Source organism: Microtus oregoni, unplaced genomic scaffold, assembly GCF_018167655.1.
Source record: "Microtus oregoni isolate MIOR12 unplaced genomic scaffold, Mior012 000016F_ref0000370, whole genome shotgun sequence".
Lineage (NCBI taxonomy): Eukaryota > Metazoa > Chordata > Mammalia > Rodentia > Cricetidae > Microtus > Microtus oregoni.
Genome location: NW_024543075.1, coordinates 13,925,766 through 13,939,092, shown reverse-complemented (window position 1 = coordinate 13,939,092; position 13,327 = coordinate 13,925,766). Strand labels below are relative to the sequence as shown.

General features: G+C 48.3%; 2 protein-coding genes across 5 annotated transcripts in view; one reads left to right on the top strand and one right to left on the bottom strand.

Moving 5' to 3' along the window:
- Nucleotides 1-3,682, top strand: part of Dmbt1 (deleted in malignant brain tumors 1) — a 59,161-nt gene extending 55,479 nt beyond the window's left edge. For all 3 annotated transcript variants that reach the window (XM_041666464.1, XM_041666463.1, XM_041666462.1), the window contains 2 exons: nucleotides 793-1,064; nucleotides 3,129-3,682. In XM_041666464.1, coding sequence (XP_041522398.1) covers nucleotides 793-1,064; nucleotides 3,129-3,295 — 439 coding nt within the window. In that variant the 3' untranslated portion in view covers nucleotides 3,296-3,682. The remainder of the gene's footprint in view (nucleotides 1-792; nucleotides 1,065-3,128) is intronic.
- A 5,623-nt stretch (nucleotides 3,683-9,305) lies between these two features.
- On the bottom strand, nucleotides 9,306-13,068 carry CUNH10orf120 (chromosome unknown C10orf120 homolog). Of its 2 annotated transcripts, XM_041666475.1 has the most exons (4): nucleotides 12,929-13,068; nucleotides 12,637-12,803; nucleotides 12,416-12,491; nucleotides 9,306-10,643 (listed from the first exon to the last, which is right to left on the bottom strand). In XM_041666475.1, exons 1-4 carry the CDS (start codon nucleotides 12,929-12,931, stop codon nucleotides 9,903-9,905), a joined length of 987 nt encoding a protein of 328 aa, XP_041522409.1. In that variant the 5' UTR covers nucleotides 12,932-13,068; the 3' UTR covers nucleotides 9,306-9,902. The 2 variants fall into 2 exon arrangements, with proteins under 2 accessions (XP_041522409.1, XP_041522408.1); XM_041666474.1 differs by lacking the exon at nucleotides 12,929-13,068 and having other exon boundaries at nucleotides 12,637-12,833.
- Between the last annotated feature and the right edge of the window lie 259 nt (nucleotides 13,069-13,327).

Genomic DNA, 13,327 nt, shown 5'->3' with positions numbered 1-13,327 from the left:
GTTAAGTTGAGGGGAAAAGCAAGAAGGAAGCTCTGGGAGGAAGAAGGAAGATGGTAAATTGACACAGAACTAATCTTGCGGGACAGCCAGGCTGCCCTGAGACAGTCCTCCTAAGAAGCATTCTATTCTAAAGGCCAGGCTGGTGTTCCTCGCTTCTCTCCAGCCCATCACTTAAGCTTCACTATTATGGATGCACATGGATTGTCCCCTGTAGACAGCCTCATCTTCTTCTCAGTGATATTCCTTAAGTCGATTGGCTGACAGATTCCTTCACTCGCCAGCAGAGACAAGGTGCCCCAGGGACGAGGAAGTGCTGGATATAGGAGTTCCAGTCCTAGAGAGAACTGCCAACATGGCTGTGCAGTTGCCCAGGGGCAAGCCAGGCTGTGTGTGTGTGTGTGTGTGTGTGTGTGTGTGTGTGTGTGTGTGAGCTCAGCAGAGAGGCCCTAGGGCCCTAGGAGACAAGGGTCAGGGAGCATGGAAAATGTTTAGCCTACATCTGAATGTCACCGTTCGAAGCCCAGTGACCAGAAAAGGGAAGAAGGGACCATCTCCTTTCCTGATCTGCCTCTGGCTTGCTCTTGGATTCCATACTTGAGCTTCCCTGGTTACCCGTTTGTACTGAGCTTGTCACACCAGATGGTCTGCTGGGCTGCTAGGACTTATGGGCACCCCTCACAATGAGTGTGTGGTGGCGCTGGAAGCCCAGGTCGCAGGATGACTGCAGAGAACAAGGGCATAAAGGGGAGACCAAGCCTCAGCAGGCTAACTGGTTCCTTTCCTTACTTCCAGATGCGTGAGAGATGAAACTTACCAACTCTACTCCTCACCGTCGCCACGCATTGCCCGCTTCAAATTCAGTTCCTTCCACTTCTTGAACCGCTTCCCCTCGGTGTATCTGAAGTGTAAACTGGTGGTGTGCAGAGCCTATGATTTCTCTTCCCGGTGCCAGAGAGGCTGTGTGGTGAGGTCCAAGAGAGACGTCGGCTCCTACCAAGAAAAGGTGGACGTTGTCCTGGGACCCATCCAGTTGCAATCCCCCAACAAAAATAAGAGGAGCCTGGGTAAGTGGTTACCCTCAGATCCAATCTTCCACTGGGATCCTTGATTCTGGTCGATTTGGGATATTTTTGTTTGTGTTATCGGCCAACTCAAACTGCACACCAGTCAATGAATTAGGCTTGCTCGCGGCCTTTCCCCAAGGCTCACGGTTACACATAGGTCCTAGGCAAGAGAGTTGTGATCTGGAGCTCCCAGAATCCTTATCTATAAGGTGAGAAGGCTAATGTCTTCAAAGACTATTAAGAGGGCTTACTAAAACAATGCTCCTTAAATCACCTTGGTCCTTGTCCGGTGTAAAGCACTGAATGATTGATGAATGTACTACAGTTTTTGCTGTTAACATAATTAACAGGAATATTATTCTTCATTGTTGGCACTGAGAGAGCACAAAAAATGGGGACAGACCTCTGTAGTCTATTAAACCAGAAGCAAACTTTATTTAGAAAAAGAAAAATATTAAAAAATCACCCCGGGGCTCAAAAGCTTACCAGCAGCTGGGACAACAACCAGCGTGCAGGTGGTTTCAAAACCGTGGCAACAGGAGCTGGTGTTGGGCCTCTTTTTAACAGGAGAAACAATCAGGTGTGGGTCAAAGAGCTTTTACAGCCTTGAGGCCAGGTTTAAAGTCACAGTACATTTTAAGTTTTACAACTTTTGGTTATAGGCTGTTAACTTAGAGTGTTTGTGAAAGTCTGTGGCCTAAACAGCCACTTTTCACTGTTCCTGAAAGAATGTAAGACAGAGGGTAGAGTCACATAGGGGACAGTTAAAACTTGAGGGAATACAAGCAGAGTATTGCACTTAGAGGCAATAGTTAGAAGCTAACCTTTGTCTGCAGGACCTGCCTAGCTGGGAAGCTGGGAGGCTGGAGACAATTGTTAAAGGTTTACCTCTGTGCACATGGCTGCCCCGATGGCTGCTCTGAAGGCAGAAAGTGTTTGCTAAAGGTTAACAGGTTTTTGTTATTTTTGCTATAACCTTTTGCAAAAGGTTATTTTTCTCTAAAACGTGTTTGGGCTTACAATTTTATATTTCTATATTCTTGGACCCTTTATTTCTATATTCGATTCCTAGACTCTTCACGCATCAGGGAGTAACAGGTGTTTTGAATTCGCCAGCTGGGTGGGGCATGAACATACAGGCAGCATGAACTGATTTTGACTTCTGGTGTGTGTGTGGGGGGCGGGTCTGGCACTAAGTGAGACATTTTACTCCCCATCTAGACCGAGTGGTAGGGTGTGATTTCTGCTCTGTTGTTTGTTGTGGGCATTGACTAGGAGATGCCCATGGTAGGAGTCCTAGGGCTTCTGACCCAGGCTGGCATCAGGTAGGGTGACAGGGGCAGAAATGGGTTTATTATATTGTCACCAACCTACCCCTAGATCAGGGCAACACCATCAATCACCCTCTGGGAACCATCTGTGATAGCTTCCTGTCCTCATGCCCCATAGTAGGCTGGTCCCTACAGCAAGCTGACTGTAGACTCTTATTCATTCACTTATTAAATACTTAGCAAAGGCTTATGGTATCACAGGAGGCAAAACCAAAACCAAACAAACAAACAAATGGAAAAACAGGTGTGGTCAGAGCAGACCTTGTGCATAGCTGGTGCTTCCATTGGGGTGGGACTTTGTAGAAAAGGAGAGTGAGCAAAGTGAAGAGGCAGGTGGTGCCCAATGTCTGTTTTCCCTGTATGCCTGCAGTCACCACAGTAGCTCGGGTCCTGGATTCCCTTCGCCTGGGGTTTTGTCACCATTTTGCAACTGGCTTAAATGCCACAACTCTCATCTACAGACCCAATCCAGAATGTTCTCCCAAAGCCCGGGTCTGAGTCCTGCAAAGACCCTTCCCTAACTCCCCTCGCTGGCAAGACAATGGTGTGTAAATCTCTCTAGTCCAACACTCAGCTGCTTCGTGGAGGCTAGCCTCGGTTTCCCCTTCTCTCATTTCCTTATCCATCTCCACCCAAAAGTTCTGATAAGAACCATCCAGTTCCATGTCTTCTCTGCCATTCTCTGGTCTGTGCCCTATCCTTCTCCATCATCACATTCTCTTTTCTTCCACAGACTTGGCAGTGAAGGATGTGGAGAAGCCAGTTAACTCCCAGGCGGCCTATCCCACTGCTGCCATCTTTGGTGGAATCTTCCTGGCCGTGGTCCTAGCTGTGGCTGCCTTCACGCTGGGAAGGAAGACACGCGGTGCCCGTGGCCAACCTCCAAGCACTAAGATGTGAAGCAAAGCGCACCCAGGCATTGATTCTACATGCCCAGATTCCCGGAAAAGACAGAAGGAATGAGCCTGTGATGCTTTGCACCCGGATACACTGCGGCTAGGTTTTCCCTTAGCATGAATGCATGGCAAAGTATGTTGAGACGGCAGAGGAAAAAGGTGGGGCCCAAGTTCCCCCAGGGTCTACAGGCTGAAGGCTGGGAAGGACATAGCAGAACGAGACCACTGTCGACAACCCCCCACACCTAGGAGCCAAACACTGGAGCAGCAGTGATTTCTCTAGCTAGTTCCCCTTCCCCATTTTATGGCCAACTTTCTCAACCTGTAGTGTCAATCAATCTCAGTCTGTCCTCATAATGAGGCAAACTAAATAAAGACTTTTTCAAGGCAAGTGTCTGCTTGGTCATTGTCTGTAGAGGTTGACCCCACATGCTGGCTTCCCTCACGTCAGACAGCTGTGGGGACACGGCAACAGAAATGCTGAAAGGTGAAGGGATTCTGCTTCAAGGCTTCAAAACCTTCAAGAGGATGATCATCTCCAGTCCTCCCAGACTCTTCGTCTTTCCATTCATGACGCAACGGTCAGAGCTATGGGATGGGAAGGGCTCGGAGGAGGGTACAGATGCCTAGGACAGGAGTCCTGTTTGCAGAAAGTCTCCAGGGAGAAGCATGACTGGTCATCACAGAAGATAAAGGGATGAAACGGGTTCCAAGAAGGCAGTGAATTAGTGACGCAGATGGTGGGACCCAAGCCCCTAGGTACTGTGCTGGCAATGCCAATGCCAGGAGCCCGGCTCAGGCCCCAACCAGCGGCTGCTGGGATGATCCCGACTATGAACATGTTGCTAGAGTTAGGTGAGACCCCTAGGACAGAGGGCCAGAGATGTCCAGCAGCGATTCAGCCACAGCTGCCAGCTCTGACCAGAGATGGTTGAGACATGCCCGTCACCTACTGTGCAAGTTTCAGCAGCAGTGGGTGGGGTGGGGATGAACCTATGAGCCCTTCCAGCATGCAGAGGAGCTAGGAGGCCAGGGCATATCTTGTCAGTTTTCATTCTCCTGGCCTTCATCACCCATAATCATGTCCAAGCCCGGGGACATTGGAGAAAGTCCTGACAGATCACTCTGTGTGGGCAAACTGTAGACTCCAGTCTGGGCTAGATCTGAACAGATGTGAACCTTCATAGAACTCCAAGTTTGGGCGACACCTCAAACGAATGACAGACACATGGTGGGTAAAAGAACAGGAAATATCAAATCTGTTTTGAGCTGTGTCATGCATCTTTCTGGGTTGGAGCTTTCAGGCAGACAGCTCTCCGTAACCCGTTAGCCATCCCAGTTGTGGAGGCTAGAGGGCGCTGCAGCTCAACATTAGTGCCGTCTTGTTACTGGGCCTCCCTCTCTCCCTCCTTTCCTGTACGAATGGTGTGTGCGTATGGGTATGGTCCGACCACGCCCTGTGTGTGCACCCAAAGTTGACATTGGGTGTCTTTCCTGATAGCTTCTCACTTTATTGAGATAGGGGCTCACAATGAACCTGGAGCATCCCACTTTTGCTAGTCTAGCAGGCCAGCTTGCTCTGTCTTCCCCTTCTCAAGTTCTGGGTTTAGAGGCAGCTGCCACGTCCACCCGAAGAAGCCTTTTTCTTCCTTTAGCTGAGCCTGTCTGTGAATCTCTAGTCCCTAGACCGATCCCAGACTTCCCAGAAAGACTCCAGGAGAATGGCCCAGCCAACTCTTACTTCCCCAAGGAAGTTTACGAATTTCAAGTTGTGAGACTCTTGGAGTATCAGGGGTATCAGGGGTCAACTGGTTCCAGCTTATCCCCACTGGTATAATGTGTCCAACGTCACTTAGTGTGCCCACCACTCTGCACCATGGGTCAGAACCTTCTGTCTTGGTTTGTTTTTTTGTTAACTGGACACAAGCCAGGGTCATCTGGGAAGAGGGAACCTTAACTGAGAAAATGCCTCAATTAGAATTGGGGCATTTTCTTTATTAATGATTGATATAGGAGGGCCCAGTCTATTGTGGGTGGTGCCACTCCCAGGCAGCTGGTCCTGGGCTATATCAGAGAGCAGGCTAAGCGGCCAGGGGTAACAAGTCAATTAGGAGTGTTCCTCCATGGCCTCTGCTTTGGATCCTGCCTCAGTTCTCCTAGATAACAGACTCTAGCCTAAGAGCCAATTAAACCCTTTCCTCCCCAAGTTGCTTTTGGTCATGGTGTTTCACCGCAGCAATAGTTACTGACTAGGACAAAGGACCTGCTCTAGTGGCCCACTCCCCTAAACCCGGTCCTATAACCCCGCCAGCGGGGGGCCACATTAGTCTGAGGGAAACCCTTCAGACTCAATTCTTAATGGTTACCAGATTGTTTCTATAGGAGGAAATAAGAGGTAAAAATGTCCTAATCTATCAGCTTGCTTGTAATTGTCCCCTAGCTTCTGTAGAAATATAGGTGTGATTTGTGTTAACCTCGAGAACGGTAATAAGAGATATGTACATCCCACACGAGTGTTGTGCAGGATCAGCGGAGATAGGAAGGACAGTGTGGAGATCAGACAGACTTTTTTTTTTTAACAAAGAAAAATAATTCCTAAGTGTGTGACATTTACCTTGGCCAGCTATGAGCTAAGTACTCATTAAGGTGGACATGTGAGTGGCTAATGCTTTTCTCCGCATTAGGAGTCTTTGGAGACCATCACAGCTCTTAAGACGAGGGCAGCTTTATTCCTCTTGAAAGGCAATATCTCTCCTCTTTGAAAGCATTTCAGGTTCAAAGAGGGGAAATTTCCCCTCTAAGCAGGAAAGGGTACCTCACACTCTCCACAGAATATCAAAAATAACCGAAACAACCTCTAATAGGCGGCGCGTTGGATTGTTAGATGCTGCGACAGAAAAGGCTTTCACGATAATAGCTGATTTAAAAGCTAAAAGCTGTGCCCCTTGCTGGGAAGAGGATTCACCAAATGGTGAGTAACAGGCTTATTGAAGTGGAGGGATGCATTTGGGTTTACACACGAGTCTTACGCTACGTGCTCTTCATGTTACAATTACTGCAGAGTACTCAGGGGAAACAGAAGTACAACCACCGCATGGGTTAATCTATGTAGGAATATGGATATCTTCCCCGAGAAGGAAGTCTTTAGGACATTTGGGTCAACATCACCTGGATTTCTGAGTTTGTATCAAAGATTAGCAATAATCACGCAGAATGGCATTGTGGTTATTTGTTGCCATGGAGAATGGAGTTGTTGCTGTGGTTGCTAATATATGGTTCAGTGATCTGAGCTGTGTCTTTTGGTTCTTTATGGTTGGTTGGATTTTTGAAAGCTGAAGTGGTGGAGTTTAAAGTCAGGGAAAACATTAGGAATAATTTCACGTAAACCTTCAGGATGGATGTTCTTCAAGTGAAATATTTTGCATGCTTCCCTCTGATTATTGTTACTTTTTGGATGAGATTTTTGGCAGCTGTGACTGCTGCGGAGATTTTGGTGAAATACCAACTACTAATCTCCACCTCCCTCTCCCATATCTATCTATCTATCTATCTATCTATCTATCTATCTATCTATCTATCTATCTATATCTGTCTGTCATCTATCTATCTATCTATCTATCTATCTATCTATCTATCTATCTATCTATCTATCTATATCTGTCTGTCATCTATCTATCTATCTATCTATCTATCTATCTATCTATCTATCTATCTATATCTGTCTATCTGTCATCTATCTATCTATCTATCTATCTATCTATCTATCTATCTATCTACTATATTTTGTCAGAGAGACCTGAAAGGTGCTTCGTGACTTTTTGCCCAAGCTCTGTAGCAACTCCAGGAGTGAACAAGCTGAGAAAGTCTCAACTTGGGGTGTCAGCAGGTAGAAGACTGTGTTCTTTTGACTCTCTAAGAGACAGGCACTTTATGTATTTATGAGCCCTTGCAGTGGCAGGTCTCAGAAAGCCAGTCTCCGGTGGGTATAAAGGAGTACGGGGATCAACTTCTGAAACAACATACAACGGTGGCAGACTGACGGCAGGTAGATGCCTGGTGTTCCTCCCTGCCCTGGCCTTGCTCTGCCTGCTCTAAGAGCTGCCCTCCCTGCCCTGGCCTTGCTCTGCCTGCTCTAAGAGCTGCCCTCCCTGCCCTGGCCTTGCTCTGCCTGCTCTAAGAGCTGCCCTCCCTCTTGGTAGGCAGCAAGTGGCGAGCAGCTCTTCTCACCTGCCTCTGCACCACACTTGACTCTGAGCCATTGTTCAGTGTTTATCACATTCATGTCTGCAGCAGTCACTGCTATAGATGGTGGGGCTCCTGGCCATCACTTATACTTTGTCTCCATTGCTCTTGGACTAGCTTCCAAGCAGGGTTTGACTCAGTTTGGGCGCATTGACTAGTGGGATAGGAATGGCTAACTGGACAAACTGGAGTTCTCGATCAAGAGAGGGGAACCATGTAGAGGAGGTTATTTATAACCCTTCAAATCTTCCACTCATCTTTGTGGAATGAAAGTGAGGCCCCCGGGAGGGGAGTGAGGGCAGCCTCGGGTCAGCACAGAGACCAGACAGGGGTGGAGGCTGTCGGCAGATTTGGGCAGATAGATGTCTCAAGTTTTATAGGGAATGGAGGAAAGACCCACAGGGGAGATGCATGAGTCTGTTTAAGGACAGTTTTAGAAACAGTGTGGCCAGGACAAAGATGTGGGGCACAGAAATCCTCAGAAACCGAGGCTAATCCAGGCATTCTTGCCGAGAGGAATCAAAACTTCGATTTCTGGGTGTTTCTAGAAAACACAGTCCTTTTTGTCTCCCCAGGCAGCCACTGCCATGTGTTGTGGAATATTATTTTAACTAGGCAAAGATGTGTTACATTTGTTTATGCTGTGGACTATCACTTTAACTTGTAGAGATGTGTTCCTTTTGTTTCTGCTGCATTTGTTTAGTTATATAAAGATGCGCTGCAGCTGTTTCACCTTGCCTGCCCAAGGTGGTCTAATAAAAAGCTGAAGGACCTATAGCTAGGCAGGAAAGGGTTGGGCGGGGCTTCCATGCAAAGAGAACTCCAACGGGCATCACACATAAGTAGAAGCAGAAAGTGTGTGGTCTTCCATGACTGGTTTCATTCACTTAGCATGCCATTTCTATATCCATGCTCGGATCTTGATCAGTTCCCAATCCTTCACACGCCTGAAAAGTACTTCATTGCACGACCCTTACCACTTTCCTTTTGCCACCGATCATCAGAGGGGCATTTCGGTTATCCCCACTTTGAGACTACCATAAGCAAACAGCTATGAATACTCATGTCTAAGCTTGTGTGTGGACACATGTTCTGGATTCTACTGGATGTGTGCCCAGTGAGAGAGCATTACGTATAACCCTTTGGAGCGCTGCATTGTGGACTGTTCCTCAAGGGCTTGTAGCAAACACTTTGTCACCACGGGCACTGCCCTGGGCGTGAGCCATGAGGGTCCTAGTGGGATTTGTAATACATGGAGCTGCATGTCTGTCCATTTGAACTGCCCCACTCCCAAGGGGTTGCCCAAGGGCTCCTAGATCTCCGCTGTTACACATGGCCTAGAGTGACATTCCCAGAGTTCTTGTATAAACCAGTCAGGGAAGTGGGGGCTGGCCCTGCTTCTGCCACTGAAAACTAGTGAAGGCCGGCAAGCCTTTTAGTCTCAGCTACTCGCCTGTCCCGAGATTCCTAGACTGCCTCACCTTCCAGGTGTGAGGCCCATATATTAGAGAGGGCTGGAACCTCCTCCAGCCATGCTGGACCATGGTCAACTAGTTATTCTTCCTTGGAGACTTTCAGGACAGAAAAAGAAGGAGCCACTGGTTCCCAGGGCCTTGTTGAGAAAGGCAAATGGGAACTTGTCACTTTACTCTCCTTTTCTAGACCACCCAAGGGACCTGGTAGCACCCCCAGAAGCTTCAGCTTGGCCAGTGTCGCTCAAGATGAGGAGACAGATTTCAGCAGTGTCTCACGCGTATCTCCAAGCTGCCAGGCTGAGTTCTCCCTGCACACATTGGCATGTACACACACCCATAAAGAAGGCATCCTCCCAACATTCTCTTCTGGCCTCCATGCACCAGGCACATATGTGGTACATCGGCACACATGCAGGAAACATCAGAGTTTTGTCATTGAAGGGAAACCCCTTTATTTGCTCTAGCTATCTGTCCCCCTCCCCCGCCAAAGTTGAAGTTCCTATCTATGCTCAAGGCTCAGGTTGAGCCAGGAGATCCCTTGGAGGAGGCTGAGAATCTATTTCCTGTCACATCTGGGTTGTTTCCTAGTGCCCGGACTCAGTGTTTGGTGGGCAGCTTCAGTATTTCAGTGACTGCGCAGGATCAAGAAAACAGCCTTCCCAGCGGGGACAGGCCCATAATGTAGATCTTCTGATAGTGGTGACGTGGGGCTAGACTCAAGAGTTGCTGGAAACAAGGAAGTTTCAGCAATAGGATCTCATCTTGGAGACACCATGGAGGCAGAGCAGGAGAAGCCGAGGAGCTCAGGAGAAGAGCAGGGAGGAGGGACCTGGGGACACCGTGTGCAGGAGAAAAGCAGAGCAGGACTCTTGCGCATGCTCGGGACTGGGGGCTTCAGTATGGGGAGCGGGCGGTCCTGTGTTTGTGCAATTTGCAGGAATCTTCTTCCGGCAGCCAGTACATCTTAATGGCGTCACTCGGGTGAATGCCCCGTGATATAAAGTCCTGGTTCATGAGCATCAGGTCTCCAGGAAAGCCACTGATGGGGAAGAGGTTTCTGTTCGTCAGGCCCGTGATGTGCCGCTCCCGTCTCTTTTTAGGGAGGAAAGTCTTCCGGTCGTTCCGATGGCATATCAAACACCCCTTGGGTTCTTTTGACTTGAAAATGACGTCCATCGTAATTTCTCGTGTTTTGGTGGGTTTGAGCTCTGCCTTCTCTTTCTCCTCCTGGTTGACTTTATCAGAACTATCCCCTTCTTCCCTGGATTTGTCTGCGGCGGTGGAACCCAGTTCCGCTCCGGACCGCAATGCGGCGCTCCAGAGCCTTTCAATGTATGGAGAAAACTGCTTACTCTTCAGGGTTCGTGCCAGCTGCATCCTTTTGATGTGCTTGTTGATGTCCATCATCTCTCGGTGGGGGATCTTGAACTCCTCTGCAGGCAGAACCACCTTTGCTGTCCATATTTTCTCCGGGGGTCCACACACAGAGCACAGAGAAGAGGACTCTCTTCTATATTCTGTCGCCTTTTTGTAGTCCGAAGACTGTGCCTGTAGTTCTTTCAGCATCTTCCATTCTTTCTTGTGTTGGTCTGCCAAAAATCTCCTGGCTGCTATAGTGTGCACGCCACCAAGATGCTGGAAATAGAACACAGATGGTTAGAAAATCTCAGCACCTAGGGATAGGCAGCCCTTGTGGAAAGAAAATTAGCTTGCTGCTGGTTCTCCCTCCACTGCTAAGGGCACTGAATTCATATAAATGAGAAAGAGGGTAGACACTGGGGATCAAATAGGTCTGGGTGCAAAGCCTGGCTTTCCTTCCATCCACTATGGATTTAGAATCATTTTATTGACCTTATGCATATTACTGTGAAGTCTCAAAAGAAAATGTATGTGAGACTTGCGTGTGTGTGTGTGCACGTGTGCGTGCGTGCGTGCATGGATGCGTGCATGTGTGTGTACATGCGTGTGCATGCCTGTTGTGTGTGATATGTTCTTATCAAGGTGACTAAACACCTGAGAAGGAATTCAAAGGAGAAGCACTGGTTCTGGCTCACAGTTTGAGGGGACACAACCCATCATGGTAGGGAAGGCACGGTGGCAGATGGCTCCATGGCGGTGGGGGCATGGAGCAGCTTGCCCACCTCTCAGAGGATCAGGATAGGAACAAAGGCCAGGCAAAACCCAGAAGGCCCATCCTCAGGGACCCATGACCTCCGCCCTTCCTCAACCATTAGAGATCACCCCCCCTTAAAGTTCCATAACCTCTCGAAGCTGTGCCACAAACTGGGAGTCGTGTGTTGAAAGACATAAACACGTGGGGGACGTGTTACACTCAAAGTCCAACATAGTGCCAGGGGAGTCCTTAAGAAACGACAGTCTCCTAATCTAGTGTCACAGTTATATTTGTGGTTTTCGGTATGTGTTTTCTGTTTGAGTATGTGTATGTGTTGCTGACATATGGGGAGGGTGCGTGTGCATTCGGAGACCAGAAGAAGACCTTAGGTGCCTTCACAGTCCTTGGAGAAACCGTCTCTCACAGAACTAGAAGTTGCCATTTTGTTTAGGTTGGCTGGCCGGCAATCTCCCAGGGTCTGCCTGTCTCTGTTCTCCAGTGCCAGGGTCACAGCACAGGCAGACATGTCTGACCTATTTACATAGGTGTTAAGGATTCAGGTCTTCATGTCTGCACAGCCAGAGTACTCACCCTCGGAGCTACTTTTCCGGTACAGTATGGCTGTACTCTGATGGAGGAAGGTCATTGGCTAATAAAGGAACTGCCCTGGCCCATTTTATTGGTTAGAGGATAGGTGGGAGGAGTAGACAGAACAGAACGCTGGGAGGAAGAGGAAGTGAGGTCAGAGACTCCACAGCTCTCTCGGGAGCAGACGCCTGAGAGAGACGCCATGCCCTGCTCCTGGGATGAAGCTCCGACCCAGGATGGACATGGCTAGAATCTTCCGGGTAAGCGCACCTTGGGGTGCCATACACAGATGATTAGAAATGGGCTAAATTAATATGTGAGAATTAGCCTAGAAGAGAATGGGCCAAGCAGTAATTAAATGAATACAGTTTGTGTGTTGTTATTTTGGGGCATAAGCTAGCCGAGCAGGCGGCCGGGGTGCTGGGGACGCAGCCCCGCCGCCCTAATTACTACAGTACTCCTGGTTGGGATGTTCAGACAGTGAAATCCATCAGTAGACACAGCCAACAGGAGCTATTGTGGAAACGTCTGTGATTGGTGGTTTATTTTTGGTTCGTTTTTTGTTTTTTTTGTGAGATAGGGTTTCACTGTAACTTTGGAGCCTATCCTGGAATTAGCTCTTGTAGATTTTGAACCCTGGGATTCCTCTTATCTCCACAGGCAGACTCCAGAGGGACTTTGCCCATGCAAACTTGAGAGCACTTACTTGGATCTCTCGTTCCATTGGGGAGTATTTTCCGAGGGCGATGCGTGGATCTGATTTGTAGAATGCCGTCCATATCCTGGAAGGCAGGGGGGGCAATGAGTTAGAGCTCTCGAAAGGGTCTTTCTAGTGGCTTCCCGTGGTGAGAAACTGGCAGGTGGTGGTCCTACATTAACTAGGCTGAGGACACCTAGGAAAGGGCTGGGTACCCAAGCCATACTCACCCCAGAGGTGATGCCGTACAGAGGTCCTCTTTGTGGTATGGAAAATCTTGAACTATCAAGGGGTGGCTGACACTGGAGGTCTTGGATGGCTTTCTGTTATCTTGCTCTCCCTCAGCAGTGGTCCCTTCCTGGGCCTTCAGATGTCCAGCTCTCTGTCTTCTAAGCCTCTGAAAGCGATTTTCCCACTCTTTAATCATACTCTGGCAATAGGTTAGGGCAGGAGGTGTTACTGCCTGGAGTTTGTGTCCTACACAGTTTAATGGGCTCTCAAGGGACAGCCAAGAGCACTTACCATGTCATAACTGGCTTAGCCAAGGCCTTATTGTGAAGTCTGTTGAGTGACTCTTGGGGTACCAGGAAGAGACTGGACAGAGTGTGGCTGGGAGGCAGCGCAACTCCTCGCCTCTAACAGGATGAAGACTTTGCATCAATGACTACTTAAGGTGGTTTTTGAGGTGCTGTTTTTTTCTTAATAACTATATAACAAAATTATTTCCATATTTTGGTCAAATAAATTACAAATGTTTACTCCTATACCTTTATATCAAACATTTTACACACGCCTTTTTATTTTTATACACCTTTGTTTTTTTATTTTATATATTTGCATGTGTGTCAGAGTGTATGCATTGGGTGTCACATGCACGCAGTGCCTGCAGAAGCCAGAAGAAGGCATCAGATCCCCTGGAAT